This window comes from Nylanderia fulva, unplaced genomic scaffold, assembly GCF_048542155.1.
Source record: "Nylanderia fulva isolate GAGA-0341 unplaced genomic scaffold, ASM4854215v1 Scaffold1, whole genome shotgun sequence".
Lineage (NCBI taxonomy): Eukaryota > Metazoa > Arthropoda > Insecta > Hymenoptera > Formicidae > Nylanderia > Nylanderia fulva.
The window spans coordinates 8,697,584-8,713,580 of record NW_028189192.1 but is presented as its reverse complement, the minus strand read 5'-3'; the positions used below and the strand labels follow the sequence as shown (position 1 = coordinate 8,713,580).

General features: G+C 37.2%; 1 protein-coding gene across 2 annotated transcripts in view; it reads right to left on the bottom strand.

The window, feature by feature from the left end:
* Positions 1-2,288: 2,288 nt before the first annotated feature.
* stet (stem cell tumor) overlaps positions 2,289-15,997 on the bottom strand; it is a 359,283-nt gene continuing 345,574 nt past the window's right edge. For both annotated transcript variants that reach the window (XM_085481187.1, XM_085481191.1), the window contains exons 9-10: positions 10,669-10,824; positions 2,289-7,123 (exon numbers count right to left, since the gene is read on the bottom strand). In XM_085481187.1, coding sequence (XP_085337313.1) covers positions 6,882-7,123; positions 10,669-10,824 — 398 coding nt within the window. In that variant the 3' untranslated portion in view covers positions 2,289-6,881. The remainder of the gene's footprint in view (positions 7,124-10,668; positions 10,825-15,997) is intronic.

Genomic DNA, 15,997 nt, shown 5'->3' with positions numbered 1-15,997 from the left:
TAAATTAATTATTTTTTCATTTCGCGATCATTTCGATTCGCAGATATCGATACATAACAGATTCGTGTGTATCCTCAATGCACATGCTTGGATCGTGGCACATTTTAACCCATTGACTTATTTTTTACGAAATTGCATTTAAAAAAACGGCTAAATGGAAATTTTTTTATCTACGAGATAACCCATATCAAAATATGAGTTCCAAGAGAGGTATACAGAAATATGAAATGTCTCCTGTCTTTAGATGATTTAGAAAGAATCGAATATTATATGAAAGAAAAAAAAAGAAAATCAGTAATTCATGCATTTTGCAATAGTATTCATTTAAATTAAAGTTGCATAGAACAATAAACTGAATTAGGAACCATTATACAAATTCATTAAAAAATTAAACCAATGAGTTAATTTTGTGCTCCATCATAGACTTCACGATCCTCGATCGCTCGATCGTTACAGCAAACATAATAATATTCGCGCACATATCCATTTGATTTAAATATTACATATACTCGTACACATACACGCACGCATATGCATAATTTTTCCTTATATGAGCTCGACGAACACTGCTTTAAATAAAAAAAATAATAATAAATAAAAAAATAAAAAAGAGAAAAGTAATACCGTATCCTCTAAGCTCGAGCTTTCGGGCGCGGATCGAATGCCAGAGCGTAAATTAAAGTCCGGATAGTTTTTCGAGCGAGACGCCGTTTCCCAATGTGTTGTTACTTTTTCTTCTTTTTTTTTTATTTTGTTCATTGGATACCCGGATCAAAACCCCGGTGACGTTTTCGGAAGAGGGTTCGTGAGAGATGCGTGTTAATAAGAAAATTCGATTTTGAAACGACTTTGACATTTGCCGTCGTTTTGACGTTCGTGACGAGAGCGGGAAAAGTAGAAAGTGGTGGTCCAGTATGCTTGGATGCTGGACAAAAATTTGAGACGAATTTTCTCTCCAGCCAAGCGCGGCAATAACGGTGTAACGGTGTAAAATTCGTGTGTAACAGGATCATTCGCACACATACACGTACGACTCTTTGCGCGATTTCCATCCACGTCGTTAGGCGTATAATCGACGAAGTATCATCATCTCGGTATTTAGGTACATATTTTGCGGGCGGTTTACGCGAGGGACACGACGTATAATTTATTCGCATGTCCGAGTTACGAGGGTATGTAAATAATTATGCGTCGCGCGTGCTCTTTGGCATCATTATTTCACCCGACAGTGGATTAATAAAATGGAAATCATATGTCATAAATGTTATATAAAGTCCCTAAATTATGCATTTCACTGCCGGTATGTTAATAGCCAGCGGATCGACACCTGTTCGATTTTCCTGGGGGAGAGAGGGCTGCTCTTTTTAGCTCTGGATTTCATCGATGCATAAATTATTGTCAACAACGATGGTAATTAATGGAAGTTCGGATCGATCGAGCGTTATGAAAGGTTCAGGCCACTTCAAAAGAACTCAAATCGTTGCCACATTTACGAAACAAATCGAATTAAACATTTAACAAGGCTCGGTCGTACGTAACGAAAATCACGTTCGATTTATCAATACAAACTTAATAATATGCAATTACGCACAATAGCGTTTGATAATTTATATTTATTCATATAACAACTGAGAGAAACAACGACTTTATTGATTCAACGACAAATATGCGCATAGAAAATGAAAACCTTAATTCACTTCGCGATTCATTTCGACGAGTTAATCAAGCGAGTTATTTCCTCTGCGCATATTTACGCATAAGAACATTATATAACAAACGTAATTATAATTTCAAATTAATCTTTTAATTAATTTCATTTCATTTTTCATCGTTCCTTTCATTTATTATATATTCGTAAATATGTCGCGTTTAGGCTGTGAAATCTATAAAAGTAAAAATCTCGAGATTTTGCTCTTGTAAGCAAGAAAAATAAATATAATTTTTCCACCGTTTGAGATTACGATCGAAAACACTCGCGGTCCCGATAAATCACCCTCCATGACTCGTACGTAACTTTTCTCAGCGTAATTGCTGCTTGTTCAGAGTGCATGCGTGGTGCACAACAATTAGGTGCGTCACTTTTGCTCCCGTTTTGCATTTCACGTTTATACCAACCACGCACAAGTCGACTGGCTCATTCAACCAGCCAGGTACCGAAGTTCTTTTCGACTCTTTGAGCGACCACCTTTAGACGCTCTTCAGCGTCCTCTAACTCTCAATATTCTCGAGCCCTTAAACACCCTAAGAGCCGCTACCTTCTTTTCCCGCTCTTTCCTCTTCACCTTCTTCAACGTCACTCGAGGGGGAGGTCTCGACCTTCTTTCACCGCCTTAAAGCAAGTTAGATAGCCGTCGTACTTTAAGCTAGGATCTGGCGTTAGCTGCCTTCGCGGGTACTAATTGACTAGCATCGTTAATTACTCTCGTTTGATCTCTCGCTTGCGCTCGATTCGCGTCCTCTCGGCGCTCTTCCTACAATTCCTATCTTCAAAGTCTGTCTATCTTCACCATATTCAGGCCGTGCCATACGCTAACATTGAAAATGATTTCTCCCTCAAAGTATGCGATAGCAATGGTATATTAACAGTAATGATAATAAAAATAATAATAATATATATATTACTGTTTTTTGTTTTTCGTACTAAATCTTATTAATATTATTTGGTATAACGTGTATCAGAGCGTTTGTGTTACATTACGCATACCGCGGTGCAATAAATAATAATATACATTAGTTTGATTCACCGTCGAAAAACAAGGAAGAACCAACCCACCGGGCAGAATTTCGGCCTTCTCTCCTTTAAACGTTAAATGCGCTATCCTAAATTGCGTACGTGGGAAAATAATTTTCGGTCGTCGACCCATTGACGAGTTTTTTTTTTTTTTTTTTTTTTTTGCGCGTTTCATCCCGTGGCACTCGCGTGGGCTTTCTCGGAGCAGAGGAGAAAACCTCAAAAAAATATTCAGAAAGAATTGTTTTCGTACACACGGGCGGGAGGAGGATCCGTCGACGACAGCTGGGCTCTCTTTTTACGAAAAATAAATATAGAATTTCGCGGAATATATATACGTTCGCGCGCTATCGCTAGGAATACGATAGTATGTATAATCGCTAATTAATTGTTATACAAGAACACGCACGCGAAGTCAAACGCGTTTTTCCATTACTACCATTTCGCGAGAGACGTAGCAAAAAAAAAAAAACCTGGGGAAAAGGAGCATTTACGTTTAATTACGGAATAATTCATGTCGCACGAATCGGGTTAACGGCGGACTCTGAGGAAATGAAAGGCGCATCTCGCGCTAAGTCGTATTACAAAATAGGCAGTGTGTCGAGTTATCTCGACAATCGAACAATCTATACAACTAAATATTAGAGAGACACGTACCGCAACTATCCACAAACTACCGTACAAACTTTGGCTCGTACTCGCAACTCTGTTTAGTCAGTCACGTTTAGCTTCCGATTTTGAACTTTATCAATCACCGCGTATTATTTTTAACGTTAAATAAACTGTTAGACAAAATTAGTTTTTCAATATCCTGTGGAATAAATAAAAGTTTTTGTAAACTCTAATGACTTTAATATATCATAACTGTATAAATAAATTGATTCGCCCTTTTCTATTTAGATTCTATTTAGAACAAATTTAAATAATGCAATAGTATGAAATAAATTTGATTCTATTTAATTCATGATGATTTTGTAGCGCGAAAATTGATGTGAAGTAAATAAGAGTATCTCTCTCGGTGAAAATCAAATAAAGGGTAATTCGCGACTAAATATACGCGGTGAAAATATGCCCATCCGGATAACGCGGTGAACGCTAAAAAACGTGGCTATTGGGGATACGAGCTGTCGACGGTGCAGTTATTGTTTAGGTCGCACGTCGCGCGGGCGATCCAATCACTCGATCCGATTCCGAAGACACGATGATAAATTAAAAGTGAGGAACATATGTCGCGTGTGACTATATACACTAAGCGTGCTCTCCCGAGAATGTGCGCCGCATGCGCGGCTCTTCTCTTCCATTTAAATACAATATGTATATATTTTGTATATCTAATGTACTTACGAGACAATGACGCGAAACGACTAGACTGTGACTCTGTGAACTATCTCTTCTCTTCTTCCTCCTTTTTTGTTCTCCTTCCTTTTTGCTCTGTCTCGCGCCTCCTTCATCACTTCCTTCTCGCTCGCGTAAATCATTCATACGTACACACACGCACAAAATACACATACGCATTACACGCACGCAAAATACATACGCAGCGAGTTTCTATATGCTATATACAGATATGTACAGTGGTATACAATTAATGCGCATTAACAATCGCGCGCGCGGACAGATGCGCCGTCGGGGATGGGGATAATTTTGCGACGACGAGCGTTAACGAGCGGCCACTGTCGAAAGCGCAGAGCTTGCGATCGAAATCGGACCGACAAATCGGCCGATTGTTATTTCGTCGTAGGTTTGATCGCCGTTGCATTACGCATTATTACATTCCCATCAAGAGAGCTCGCGAGCTCTCGCGAAAATCACTACACTCAGATAGCAAATGCGCGCTGAAACGCTTCGAAGCACGAGTGCCGCACGTTCGATTTTTATATATATATATATATATATAATTGATAGTCCCCCAATGTTTATCCAGAAATATTATCTGTAATATTAAATAGTGTTTTTCTTTACAATGATTGTACAATACAATACAAAAAATTTTCGACGACAATGCGTGTCGGGGTGGTTTTGATTTTCACGAGCGGAAATGGAAGATTCTTTGAAATTTTACGCATCTTTTCTCCTTTGCGTCGATCCTTCGAAAATTTATTACGATGAAAAAATGCAACGGTTATTTATAAGCAAATCTTATGATACGATGAATTTGTACTTCTGTAGTGATCGATCTATAGTGCGTAATAACATATACGTATATGTTTAAATAGTGGCGAATTTTTGTCGCGATTATTTTCTTTTCTCTTTTTACAAAAGTAATATGCGGACTCAACAATACGCAATCGCAAAGCATCTATAGAAAATATACTATAAGCGCCAAAGTATGATTATAAAAGTTTGAGAAATTTGAAGTAAACTTTTCTTTTGAATTCAGAATAAATTCGCTTTGTTGCGTTTTTGCAACGAGCCAATATTAGATATATAATGAGATGCAAACAAAAAAATTGATCATTATACAAGTTTCATAAATGCTATATTATCTTTGCGAGAGCTATAATTATTCGCGTAATATATTTTTTATTTTACCATGAAATTAGCAATTTAACCAATTAGCAATCTTTTTGTCCCTGCTATATAGAATTTTTCTTCAGAGCTGATTATTTTCGTCTCGTTAGAAAAAAATCTCCCATCAGCACAAGTTCTCTTCATCATCAAATTTCACGCATTCTGTAATTTTGCGTTCTATCCACATCCACGAATTGTCTCGCGAGTCGAATGTTTCAAGAGAAAGTCTCGAGAGGGGCCTTGTCGATGGTTACCAATTCTCTTGACTGCCCCTGTAGTTTTTGTTTCATCGTCGTCTCTGTAGCTCTTCGCCGCGGTCATTTGTACAATGTTTCATCGACCACGAAGGATCCATTAGGTCTCGGGATCTTTCTGCTTCCTTCTGGTCTCTTCTGTTACTGTACTTCTGCTGTTGTCGAATCTCTCTCTTTCTCTTTCTTTATCCCTTCGTTTCGAGCAAGAAACTTCTTCAGCAACACGACAAAGGACAGCGAACGTTGCCTACATAGTAGATTCTTTGGTTTTTCCGAAGACGATAGCGGCCGACATTACGCGAAAATAAACGAAGGACGAAAGTTGTAAAAGAGAATTTCTCTCTTCGACGTATTCTTGTCCCCGTTTGGAGAAGTATTTCCTCGCCAAAGGATTCTTTTTCGGCCAATCTCGTCGTCATCCAACTTGGTTCTTTGGTTTCTTTTTTTTTTCTCAGAAGTATAGAGGAGCGCGCGATGAAATCGGACAACTAGATACGCGATCACGCGACTTTCTTTTTCCAGAGACCGACGAAGAAGTATATTTCCTATATATCTATATTTTTCTCGTGCGTTGCTCTGTCGTTCTTGAGAACGACACGCGAAGACATTTTTATCGTGCCAAACAATCCGGGATGTCCATCTTGTAAGAATGACGTTCTCTTATGCCGTTGATGACAGGAGAACACGAACGTCTAGCTGTTGTTTCCTTCTAAATCATCCGCATTCCGTTATGATAAAGTAACCCGATTGCGCTTAAAAAGCTTCCGCGAAATTGTGGAGCGGATGCGAATGATCACCGTTTCTTCCGCGAAAGCAAAACGGAAGACGAAACGTAACAAGTGTACAAAGTTTGTTCGGTGTTCGTCTTCTCTCGTATCTCTTTCATCCTAGAATATATCGCATTTATCGGTCACCTATCGTATCCACTATCAGCTTCATCGTACAAAATGTTCTCATTTCTTTTAGAATCTTCGATTAATAATAAATTACCTTATTTCTCGCTCATTTCTCGCGTTTTTCTCCCGACGGGCGCTCTGTCTCTTTTCTCGAGTGCGCGAACAGGCCGGCTTGGAAGAAAATATATACTACGAAATTACGATCCTTTTCGCGCGGAGGACAATCAAAGTCACGTTCTCTCCGACGAGGAGAATGACGACTGTCGATGATATTATCGCGTATTTATTTTCACGTGTTCCTTCGCACTAGGAACCATCTAATTCTCATTCTAACGCATTATGAAAGATCCGCGATACCTGACAATCTTCCTCGCAGCTCAACGATGATCTCTCCCGTCTTTTCCTCCGTCTTCTCTTCTTTCTTTTCCATGGGCGATCAGCTTCGCGTTACGTGTGCCTCGGCTGGCCGTACGCGAAGCTGACCTCGCGTCATGGATAATCCGGATGCATCAGATTGTACATGACCGCGAAGATGGTGCAGGCGGCGTAAACGCCCAGAGCGACCCACCAGAGTAACTGTTCGTGTAGCCGCTGCTCGAAGTTCTTCAATACTAGAAGACCGATCGTCAGACCAGCCAGGGCGCCCGTCAGATGGGCGACGTACGACACTGGCGGACCCATCTGTTCCGCCGCGTATCTGTCGTAGATCGCGAAGCCTACGTCAGCGCTAGCTGCAATCAGAGAAACAAGGATTCTGAGCAAAATTTGCCATTGATTGATTTGGATATATGCATGATTTTAATGCCTCTTTATTTTAATTTATTTGCTAAATTTTTTGTTTGGAATAGAAAAATAGAATTATTAAAAGCACTTGCAAAATAATCACCGTCCTTACTATTAGTTAAGTTAGAAAAAGAGATACATAGAAAAGCTTGAGAATATTTTGTTGCTTCAAGAATTGTATAACTCAGTTTCGCATAATTTATTTGACAAATGTTTAATCATTGTAACGCAATTTATAATTAATCGTTCTTCTAAGAGACTTTTTATTGGTCATCTTATATTTATTATAAGTTGTGGATTAAAATTAATTGGCTTTCATTTGTGATAGATCAATATAATTCACAAGTAGTATGCGCCGACATATTAACAGAGTGATTAAATATTAAATAACTTAAAAAATGATGCATATAGTGGAATATAAAAAAGAAACAAGTAATGTGCTCTTATATCAATACTCTCTCTTAAAAATTTTTTTTAAAGAGTTTTTGTGTTGTAAAGTACCGATGAAATTGATGCATAGTAAAGCGATAAGGAAAGTAGAAAAAGTGCAAAAGGAGAAATAAGAAGAGAAATAAGAAAGTGGAAAAGATTGCGAAAAAGTAAGGACGCCACGAGGAGCCGAGCCGACGGTGAGCTTTGCTGAAAAGCTCTCGAAGTGTCGTCGAGAGAAGAGCTTTTCTGCAGCTTCCTCAGCAGCTTTTTCCTACGTCTGCAACTACTGTAGATGACTGTGTAAGTTCGTTATGTTCCCGTAAGAAATTTGCTTCTTCGTTAGTTAATATAGAAATGAGCTTTGCGCAAGCGGATCAACTTTAGCTTCGAAAGCTACTAAAGCATTTTAACATTTTTACAAAGCTTTGAGATCCTAAATAGAAATTATTGTATAGAAAGGTTAAATGACATTGATTCCAATAATCTAATTTTTATCAGATTTCTGCTTTAATGTATATACGTACTCGTATAAAGTTACATTTTCCCATATACATAGTATCAAATAAAAAATTAATTATTGAATAATTAATAATTGATTTTTCTCCAAATAAAATTTTTGTTAAAAATTAATCTGAATGGAAATTGAAATAATCGATATATAAAAAATAAAATCTAATTATTTGTTTATAGAAATTTTATTTTCGACATTAAAAGCAACTTTGCAATTAATTTTCGTTAACGAGATAACTCGAAGCATTTATAGCTCTAAAGAAATTCTGACATGCATTCTATATATATTACTATATACTACATTTCTATATACTACTTTCCTTCTGTTCTCAAATACGATCCCTTCGTATTATTGCGCTGCTTAACTTGTATAGCGAAACTGAGTTGTACAATTCTTCAAGCAACAAAAGCTCCTCAAAGCTTTTCTGTGTATTTCTTTTTCTAACTTAATAGTATAAGAACAGTGATTATTTTGCAAATGTCTTTAATAATTATATTTTTCTATTCCAAATTTGCATATAATTAAAATTAAAATTTCATTTCGTGAAAATTCGCTTAACATGTTTCAATATATCTCATCTCTTTTCTGCGCCATAGCAGACTCCAATTCACTATTGGACCGTAAATTTAAAGTATCCCTTTTTTAATTTCAATTGAGTTTACTTAGGCGCGATGAGTCTTGAAGACTCGATAAACACAAGTGACGACATTGTGTTCGTTTGAAAATTTGACGGAATTAGCACCCGTTCTTTTCATGACAAACAATTTCAACGTCGGTGAAAATTCTTCGCGGCAATCACGACACGCGCGAAAGCACATCTATCTTTTAATTAAAACTTTAGAATAGCGGCAGTTTTCGTCGCTTTCTGCTTCTTAGCGTGAGAAGAAAAAAACAAGGAAATTGAAATTTCAGGAAGAGCGTTGAAACAAAGTATACGTAGAGAAAATCGAACGACTGAAAGACAATCAACGAAAATAAAGACAGTTACAAAAAAGATATTGAAATACAGTACACTATTGTGTTCAGCAAAATAAATACTTTAATCAACAAATTTAATATTTCTTAATATCTATATTGAATTCAATAAAGTATAGAAGATAAGATATTTAAGACAAAACATTTAAAAAATACAAATAATTTAAAAATATATTATTCCATATTAAAAAGATATAATTCTATTTTTAAAAAATCTGATATTCTGGAAAACTTTATACAATAGGTAAATAATTTTACGAAAATAATCTTTACATTAATATATTTCGCTTTTTAAATTGAGTAAATTTTATTGTTAACTTACAATTAATTGTAAGTGTAACAAAAAAATTCAAATATTTTGTTTCAGATGCTCTGCCCTATTTACTAATTAATTTCGCGTTGTCAAGCTTTTTGATTATAAAAAATTGTCGACATTTGGATTTTTAAAATTCGAAAACTTGAATCAAATCGCAAAAGTTCTGATCGACAATAGCGTATTTTCTTCGCATCTTACGGCATTTGTGGGAGGGGAGAAAGGGGCGAGAGACACTTTGCCACATCGCAGACTCCTACGTCATTTGCATTCGCGCCTGCATGGATGACCCGTTTTCACGTCGTGAGAGAGCGCATTTATCGATCAAGCTCTACTCTGCTCGTCAAGCTCTCTCTTGCGCGGATTACGATGTAATCCAAGTCGAAATGCGTAGATTGGAACGGGCCTGAGCTGTTACCATCCGCAGACAGAAACTATATGACTATGTTGAAAACGACGCGTAGAAATAGAAGATGGGAGAGAAGAGAGATCGAGAGAGAGAAAGCACGACGGATATCCGAATCCGCGCTGACGGTAATCAACCCCTTAAACAAGGTTATTGAAGACTGGAGAGGCATCGTCAGGGTAAATTTGAGGCGATTCTAGGGCCACTAGAACCAGATAATGCGCACGTATAGTGGCGGTCAGATTACGTGCTATATGGGCCCTCGATACTAGAGTCCTACCGTCTTTGCCAATATCACGCTATTATTACTACGTCGCCATAGGCGCCGAATTCTGAGATTGCACTCTGCTCGAGATTTGGAGATATATACTTCATTTCGATCCTTAAGGACGTGTCTATGAATTCGTCGCGTTCTCTCTGAAGAAGCCAATGGAAAGACAAGAAAGATCTTGTTGAAAAATATTCTTTAGATATTTAATTAAATTTTTTCAAACAAATTTTCCATGATAAAAATTAATTCCATTCTATATATCGTGAGTTTAATATTAATCTCCAGATATCTTTCTTACTAGAATATTATATACATATAATAGATTATATAACATTAGCACAAATGGGACGCGATGACAAACAGCAGTTTGAAATATTATAGTAAATAAGATAAATTTATTATATTTAATCCTCAATGAAAAAAATAAAGCGCGAATTAACATGCATCGGCGCCAATGCTCAATCGTGACTGTTCTCGAAAGCAGATCGATATCAAGATATATCGAGCAGACAGGTCGAAGATAGATAGGATTGGCCGCATGATTGTATGCGTGGGCCGACGATCGAGGAAGTAGGGTCCACTTACCGATGACGAAAATGCCAATGAGCCGAACTATCCCAAACTCCATATTGTTATAGTTGAGGAGAACATTGGCTAGATGTGCCGCTAGAAGGGCATAAACGCCCCCGCTCGCTCCGACTAGATACACATCCGTATCGAACACTGATGTGCCTAGTGAACCTGAAAACACAAAATATATTTTTTTTTAATAATTTATTCATAATTTTTTTTCAAATTTATCAGCTTTTTCGGACCCTCAATCTTTAGTGCACCCGCAATAAAGGCGATATAATTAAAAATTAATATATTAAAAATCTGACAATTAATATCTAATTTCTAAGCATCTCACATTTCGCAAAATCGCGCAAATTAAAATTTTTCTTCCGTAACTATAAATCACACTTTCTATTAGTGTAGTAACAGATACATCTCAATTTCGAATTTAAAGATTTGCATACAGAAATTTTTTATATCAAATTATTTTATACAGTCGATTCACGAATACAGAATTACGTAATCAATGAAATTTTTTGAGGAGAGAAAACTGATCGTCCTTTCTCACGAAAATGCGAGTTTCTCCGTTTCGGGAGTTTCCCGCCATTGTCGGCCGAACTAGGAAACGCTCGTTCTCGGACAACCGCAAAGTGCGGACAAAATTTTCCGTTCTTGTCGCCCTCGGCGAATAAAATAAGAATAATATTCGTTCAACAACTCGAAAGTTCGTACGGCGCCGCGCTCCAGTTTAACGGCGCCAAAAACCTTTCTCTTCTCTCACTCTCTCCTTCGTTCTTCCTTTTGCTCGTGCTCTTCCTCTATTCGGAAACATCTGTTGCTCCGCGCGTAATGTGCTCGTAGGAAAACGAGTATGCATGCCAAATAATTAGAATAATAAATAATTTATTCTTTTAATTAATGCAATTATATTTTTGTAAATGAATCCAAATCGACCGAATGTATTGTACATATTTGGACCCTTTTTCGGCTAAATGATGGCTAAATGGATACTCTTATTTAACAGGCTTTAAATCTTTTAAACTTACGTACTTTATTCTAGTCTTATATATATGGTACTTATTTCTATAAATGAATGTCTCTGTAATGCTTTCGCAATTTCATCAATTCATGAACGTCAACGGTACAAAGCGCTTCCGGGCGTTAGCTAACTCCGGTTATTAGAAACAGAATTAGGGATCTGTTTCCGAGTACGTGCCCCATAATTTGACAAACTGCCTATGGCATACGGATACGCAGAGGAGTATGGGCAGTCGCAGTGCATTAAAAAGTGTGGTAATAACGAAAATCGATATGCGATGTTATATCGAAATTATAAATAATTCAATTAATATTATTATATAGATAAAAAATATCTCATACACATATGCAATCCATTTATGGCATATAAAAAATTGAAAAATACTTAATTTCGTTACAAAAATGTCTCATCTAAATATCTAAAATATATGTAAGCAAGGATATATTTATACATATATTTCTATACATATTTCGTAGATATAAGATAATAACATTGCGTTCCAATTACACGGTAAATATCGCCCAACCGACAGAATGGAAGGCAATTCGGCACACGATAGTATCGCAATAATAGCATATTCGAAAGCCAAAGCCCGCGAGTCGCAATGTTTTATTCGCGCAACTAGCAGCCGTGCAACGAGCGTGTACCATGTCGCGCGCAATCCCGAGAGCAACGGTAATGTATCAGACACACGATCGCGCTAGTTAAACATTAATATCGTGCTGGACAGCCCGGATGGTGCTTCGCGGATCAATGTGGCGCCCGCCTATATATCGTGGGAAATGAGCGAGGACATTAGTCGCTTCCAATGTGGAGAAGCGGGTTAGCTCGGCGATTCGGCGCGTCTGGCGAAGGAACGACGAACGCCACCTGACACCTGGGAACCTGCTGACCGATCGCCCTTCGCAAACCTATCCGCCCGACCGCCACCAGCACCTTTGATCCGTCCTAAATTACGAGTGGCCGATACGCGTCTACCTTGACGAGGTTGTCCGATTTATTAAGGCTGTCGCTCGTAATTCGCCGACTGTTGATATATAGGATATCGGGACTGTTTTTTCCGTCTTTCTTTTTAGCTTTACATCAACTTTAACTCTGGAGTTCAATATTTAAAAAAAAAAAAATAAGACACCGATAATTTATAATTTGTAAATTGTAAAAAATGTTGTTTAACGCTCCGAGAATGTAATTTTAATTAAGCTGTAAAATGCGCGATGGCAGATCTTATTCTGGTTTTCGTTCCTCAGGAGTTGAATGTGTTTCGAGATAAAATTTGCGAACGACACGTCGACTTGCGTATGCAGGACATTTATGTTTCTGCGACATCTTCGTTTCTTGAGAAACTGACGATTCAATTGAATTTCGCTGCTACGCACTGGTCATTAACGCGCGACCTACATCGGGATTACAGCAGCCATCGTGGGAAAACCACGTGAAATGCTCGTGTTTCGTAAACTACCTACACGAAGTTTCCGCAGAGCGCAAATCGCGTCTAAGCCGGTGCGCACCAGAGCGACGTGGAAACGCATTAAGGATGCAAACATCAATTCGTGTGAGTTCGCGAGCGCTCCGAATTACCTGTGATGAATTATTAGCGTCCGCTTAATAAATGATCGAATCACATCCAATCGGAACAAGGTAGCAATTATTTGAGACGCGTGGAATTAGAGAGTTTACGAAATAATCGCTTGAGATTATCGCGTCGGATGACATGAAGCAATATCTCAAAGACTATTACCGCCCAAAGACTGTACCACAATTCGAAGCTTCGATAAAATTTTTATGATACTCCCAATTCAATATAGAATTGCGATTATAAAAGTATCACATATACATACAATAAATAAATTACTGATGTTCGTAATAGCAATTAACATCTATCAATACGATAATGATGTGATAAAAAGACGTGTAAAAATACACATAAATTAAATTAATTAAATGAAGAAGCGGATACAATTTATTGTCACGGTCAATATTTGTAAAGTAACGTAATAATGCCGCGTGGTTGTGATAATACTATAATACGATAATAAAATAGAGAATATTGGATTTCAGCTGTCATCGTCAGTCTGTTTGTCGTCGTGCCATAGTTAATTGGAAGTTGAAGCACGCCGAGAGACCACTTTACCCCCGTGCACGACGAACCATGCTTCTCTGTGTAGTAATTGACTCGAGTTAACGGATACTGGCTCAAGAGAGCCGCTGATTCCCCTCATCCGCTCTCCTTGGTCCAACTTAGACGATGCTGTAAGCATTTACGGTTTACCGTCGTTTACCTAACCAAGACTATAAGAGACAAGTCACAATGGCTCATTCGATGGGCTACCGAATTAACAAATTGACGCTTTGTTGATCTTCCTGGCAATTTATTTTGACAATTTTAAGAATGTATTATTATTGCAAACATTTTATCATCTCCGTTGTTAGTTTGACTGAAGTATTCAACTAATGATATTAATTAAAATTGTCCATGCAATTTTTAGAAACATGAATTTTATGTTACTCTAAACATGTTTTTCTATTTTATTTTAACAACGTTTTTATCGATATGTAATTTTATTCATCTTTGATTTTAAAATCATTACTGATATATGCAAGTAGATAATGATTAATAAATTATTACCCTGTTTAAAAATTATACAATTATATTAGTTTCGCATCTTCGGTATCGCTATAATATCGTGATTAAATTACAAGTCTCTTATAATCCCAAAGAACGTTCGTAAAATTAATTAGGTTGACTTAATCATCAAAACGCCAGTATAAATAAAGTGAACGCGTAAAAGGCTCAAAGAGATTTTCGTACTCTTTCTAGCAATAAAGAGAGAAATACGTACATATATACGCAGATAAGCGAGAAATAAAGAAAGGAACAGCGAAGCGTTTCATAAAAATTAGCAACTTGGCGTTAGGATGGGGTATGACGAGTGAAGAAAGAAATGAAAAAAAAAAGAGAAAAATGAAAAGAGAAATGAAGAAGAGTCGCGAAGCGTAATAGAGTCCTCGTGGACTTTTCTCGGGTTATGAAATTCATCCGTGTCTTCGTTAGTGCCTTCGACTTTACCTTAAGGAAGAAAGCATGAAAGGAAGGGAAGTGGGTCGACGTGGTCTGCCAACGAGAAGCACCGGCACGAATTAATGTCTTCGCGACCTACTCCTATGATTACAACATGCGACTACATCTGGATATCTGCTACTCGCCAATTCCGTTGCAATCAACCCGTTCGACAACGAATATCGCTAACTTCGCCTAGATTACGAACGTTCGTAAGAGAAAAATTTTGCTCAGCTGTCATGTGCATGAATATAAATATCACGAAAATTTTACTTTATAATTAAATAATTATGTGCCAATTTTTTTATAACTACAATATTTATAACTAGAAATGTTTTATCAAAATCCAAGTGTTTGAAAAAGTCTTAATAATCAAAAGCGGAAATTCTGTCTCGATTAATCGCAGATTTAGTGCATGATAATATGTCACACGTATTTTTCACTGTACAGAATATCATCGATTAACGACTCGTTTGGCTTCAATAACGGAGTCTGCTGGAACCAAACGGCACGATGTGCAACAGGTGCAACGTAACTACTGCAAAAGAAACGTCCAATAGTAAAAAAAGCATGAAAAGTCGAAGATGCAGAGACACTATGATCCTCCTGTCGTTTTCTAAGAAAGTTTTATATATATATGCATTAAAAACAGATATGAAAGACGATGAATCCGGTAAATTATTAATTGAATTAAAATGCTCGTGACAAAGAAAAGATTTAATATTTCGAGTTTCCTAATTATTTCATAAAAGCCCTTCAATGACTTAATTTTTTGGCAATTTAATGTAAATTGTAAAAATTGTTAAATTCAACATTAATTATAAATGTAATGCAGAAAGCCACCTCTCTATAAATTTTACTTCGATTTGCTTTTTAATTCTTTTAAATTTCACAATTTAGAATTAAAAAAAAATCAAAACTGCATTTGTTGTAGAGAGTTATATGTTCAATTATCAATTATATTACAACAAAATCTGGCGCATATTGATAATACGCGTATAAAGACATTGCGTCTCGCTCGTATCTTAAGCCATCGCATTTTTATTATTCGAACGCGAAGGGTGAAACAGGAATACAGGAACGAAATCGCGAGAACGCGCACAGGGAAGGCTCGACGCGAAATAAAATGTTCCGCGTATCGCTCGGAAGTAGCAGGTGGAGAAATAGAGCGCGCATTTTAGAGGCAGGCATGCTAGGCACATCGATGCATTCGTAAAGAGCCCCCTCTCTCTCACCCCCACCCCCGTCGGGAAACGAAAAAC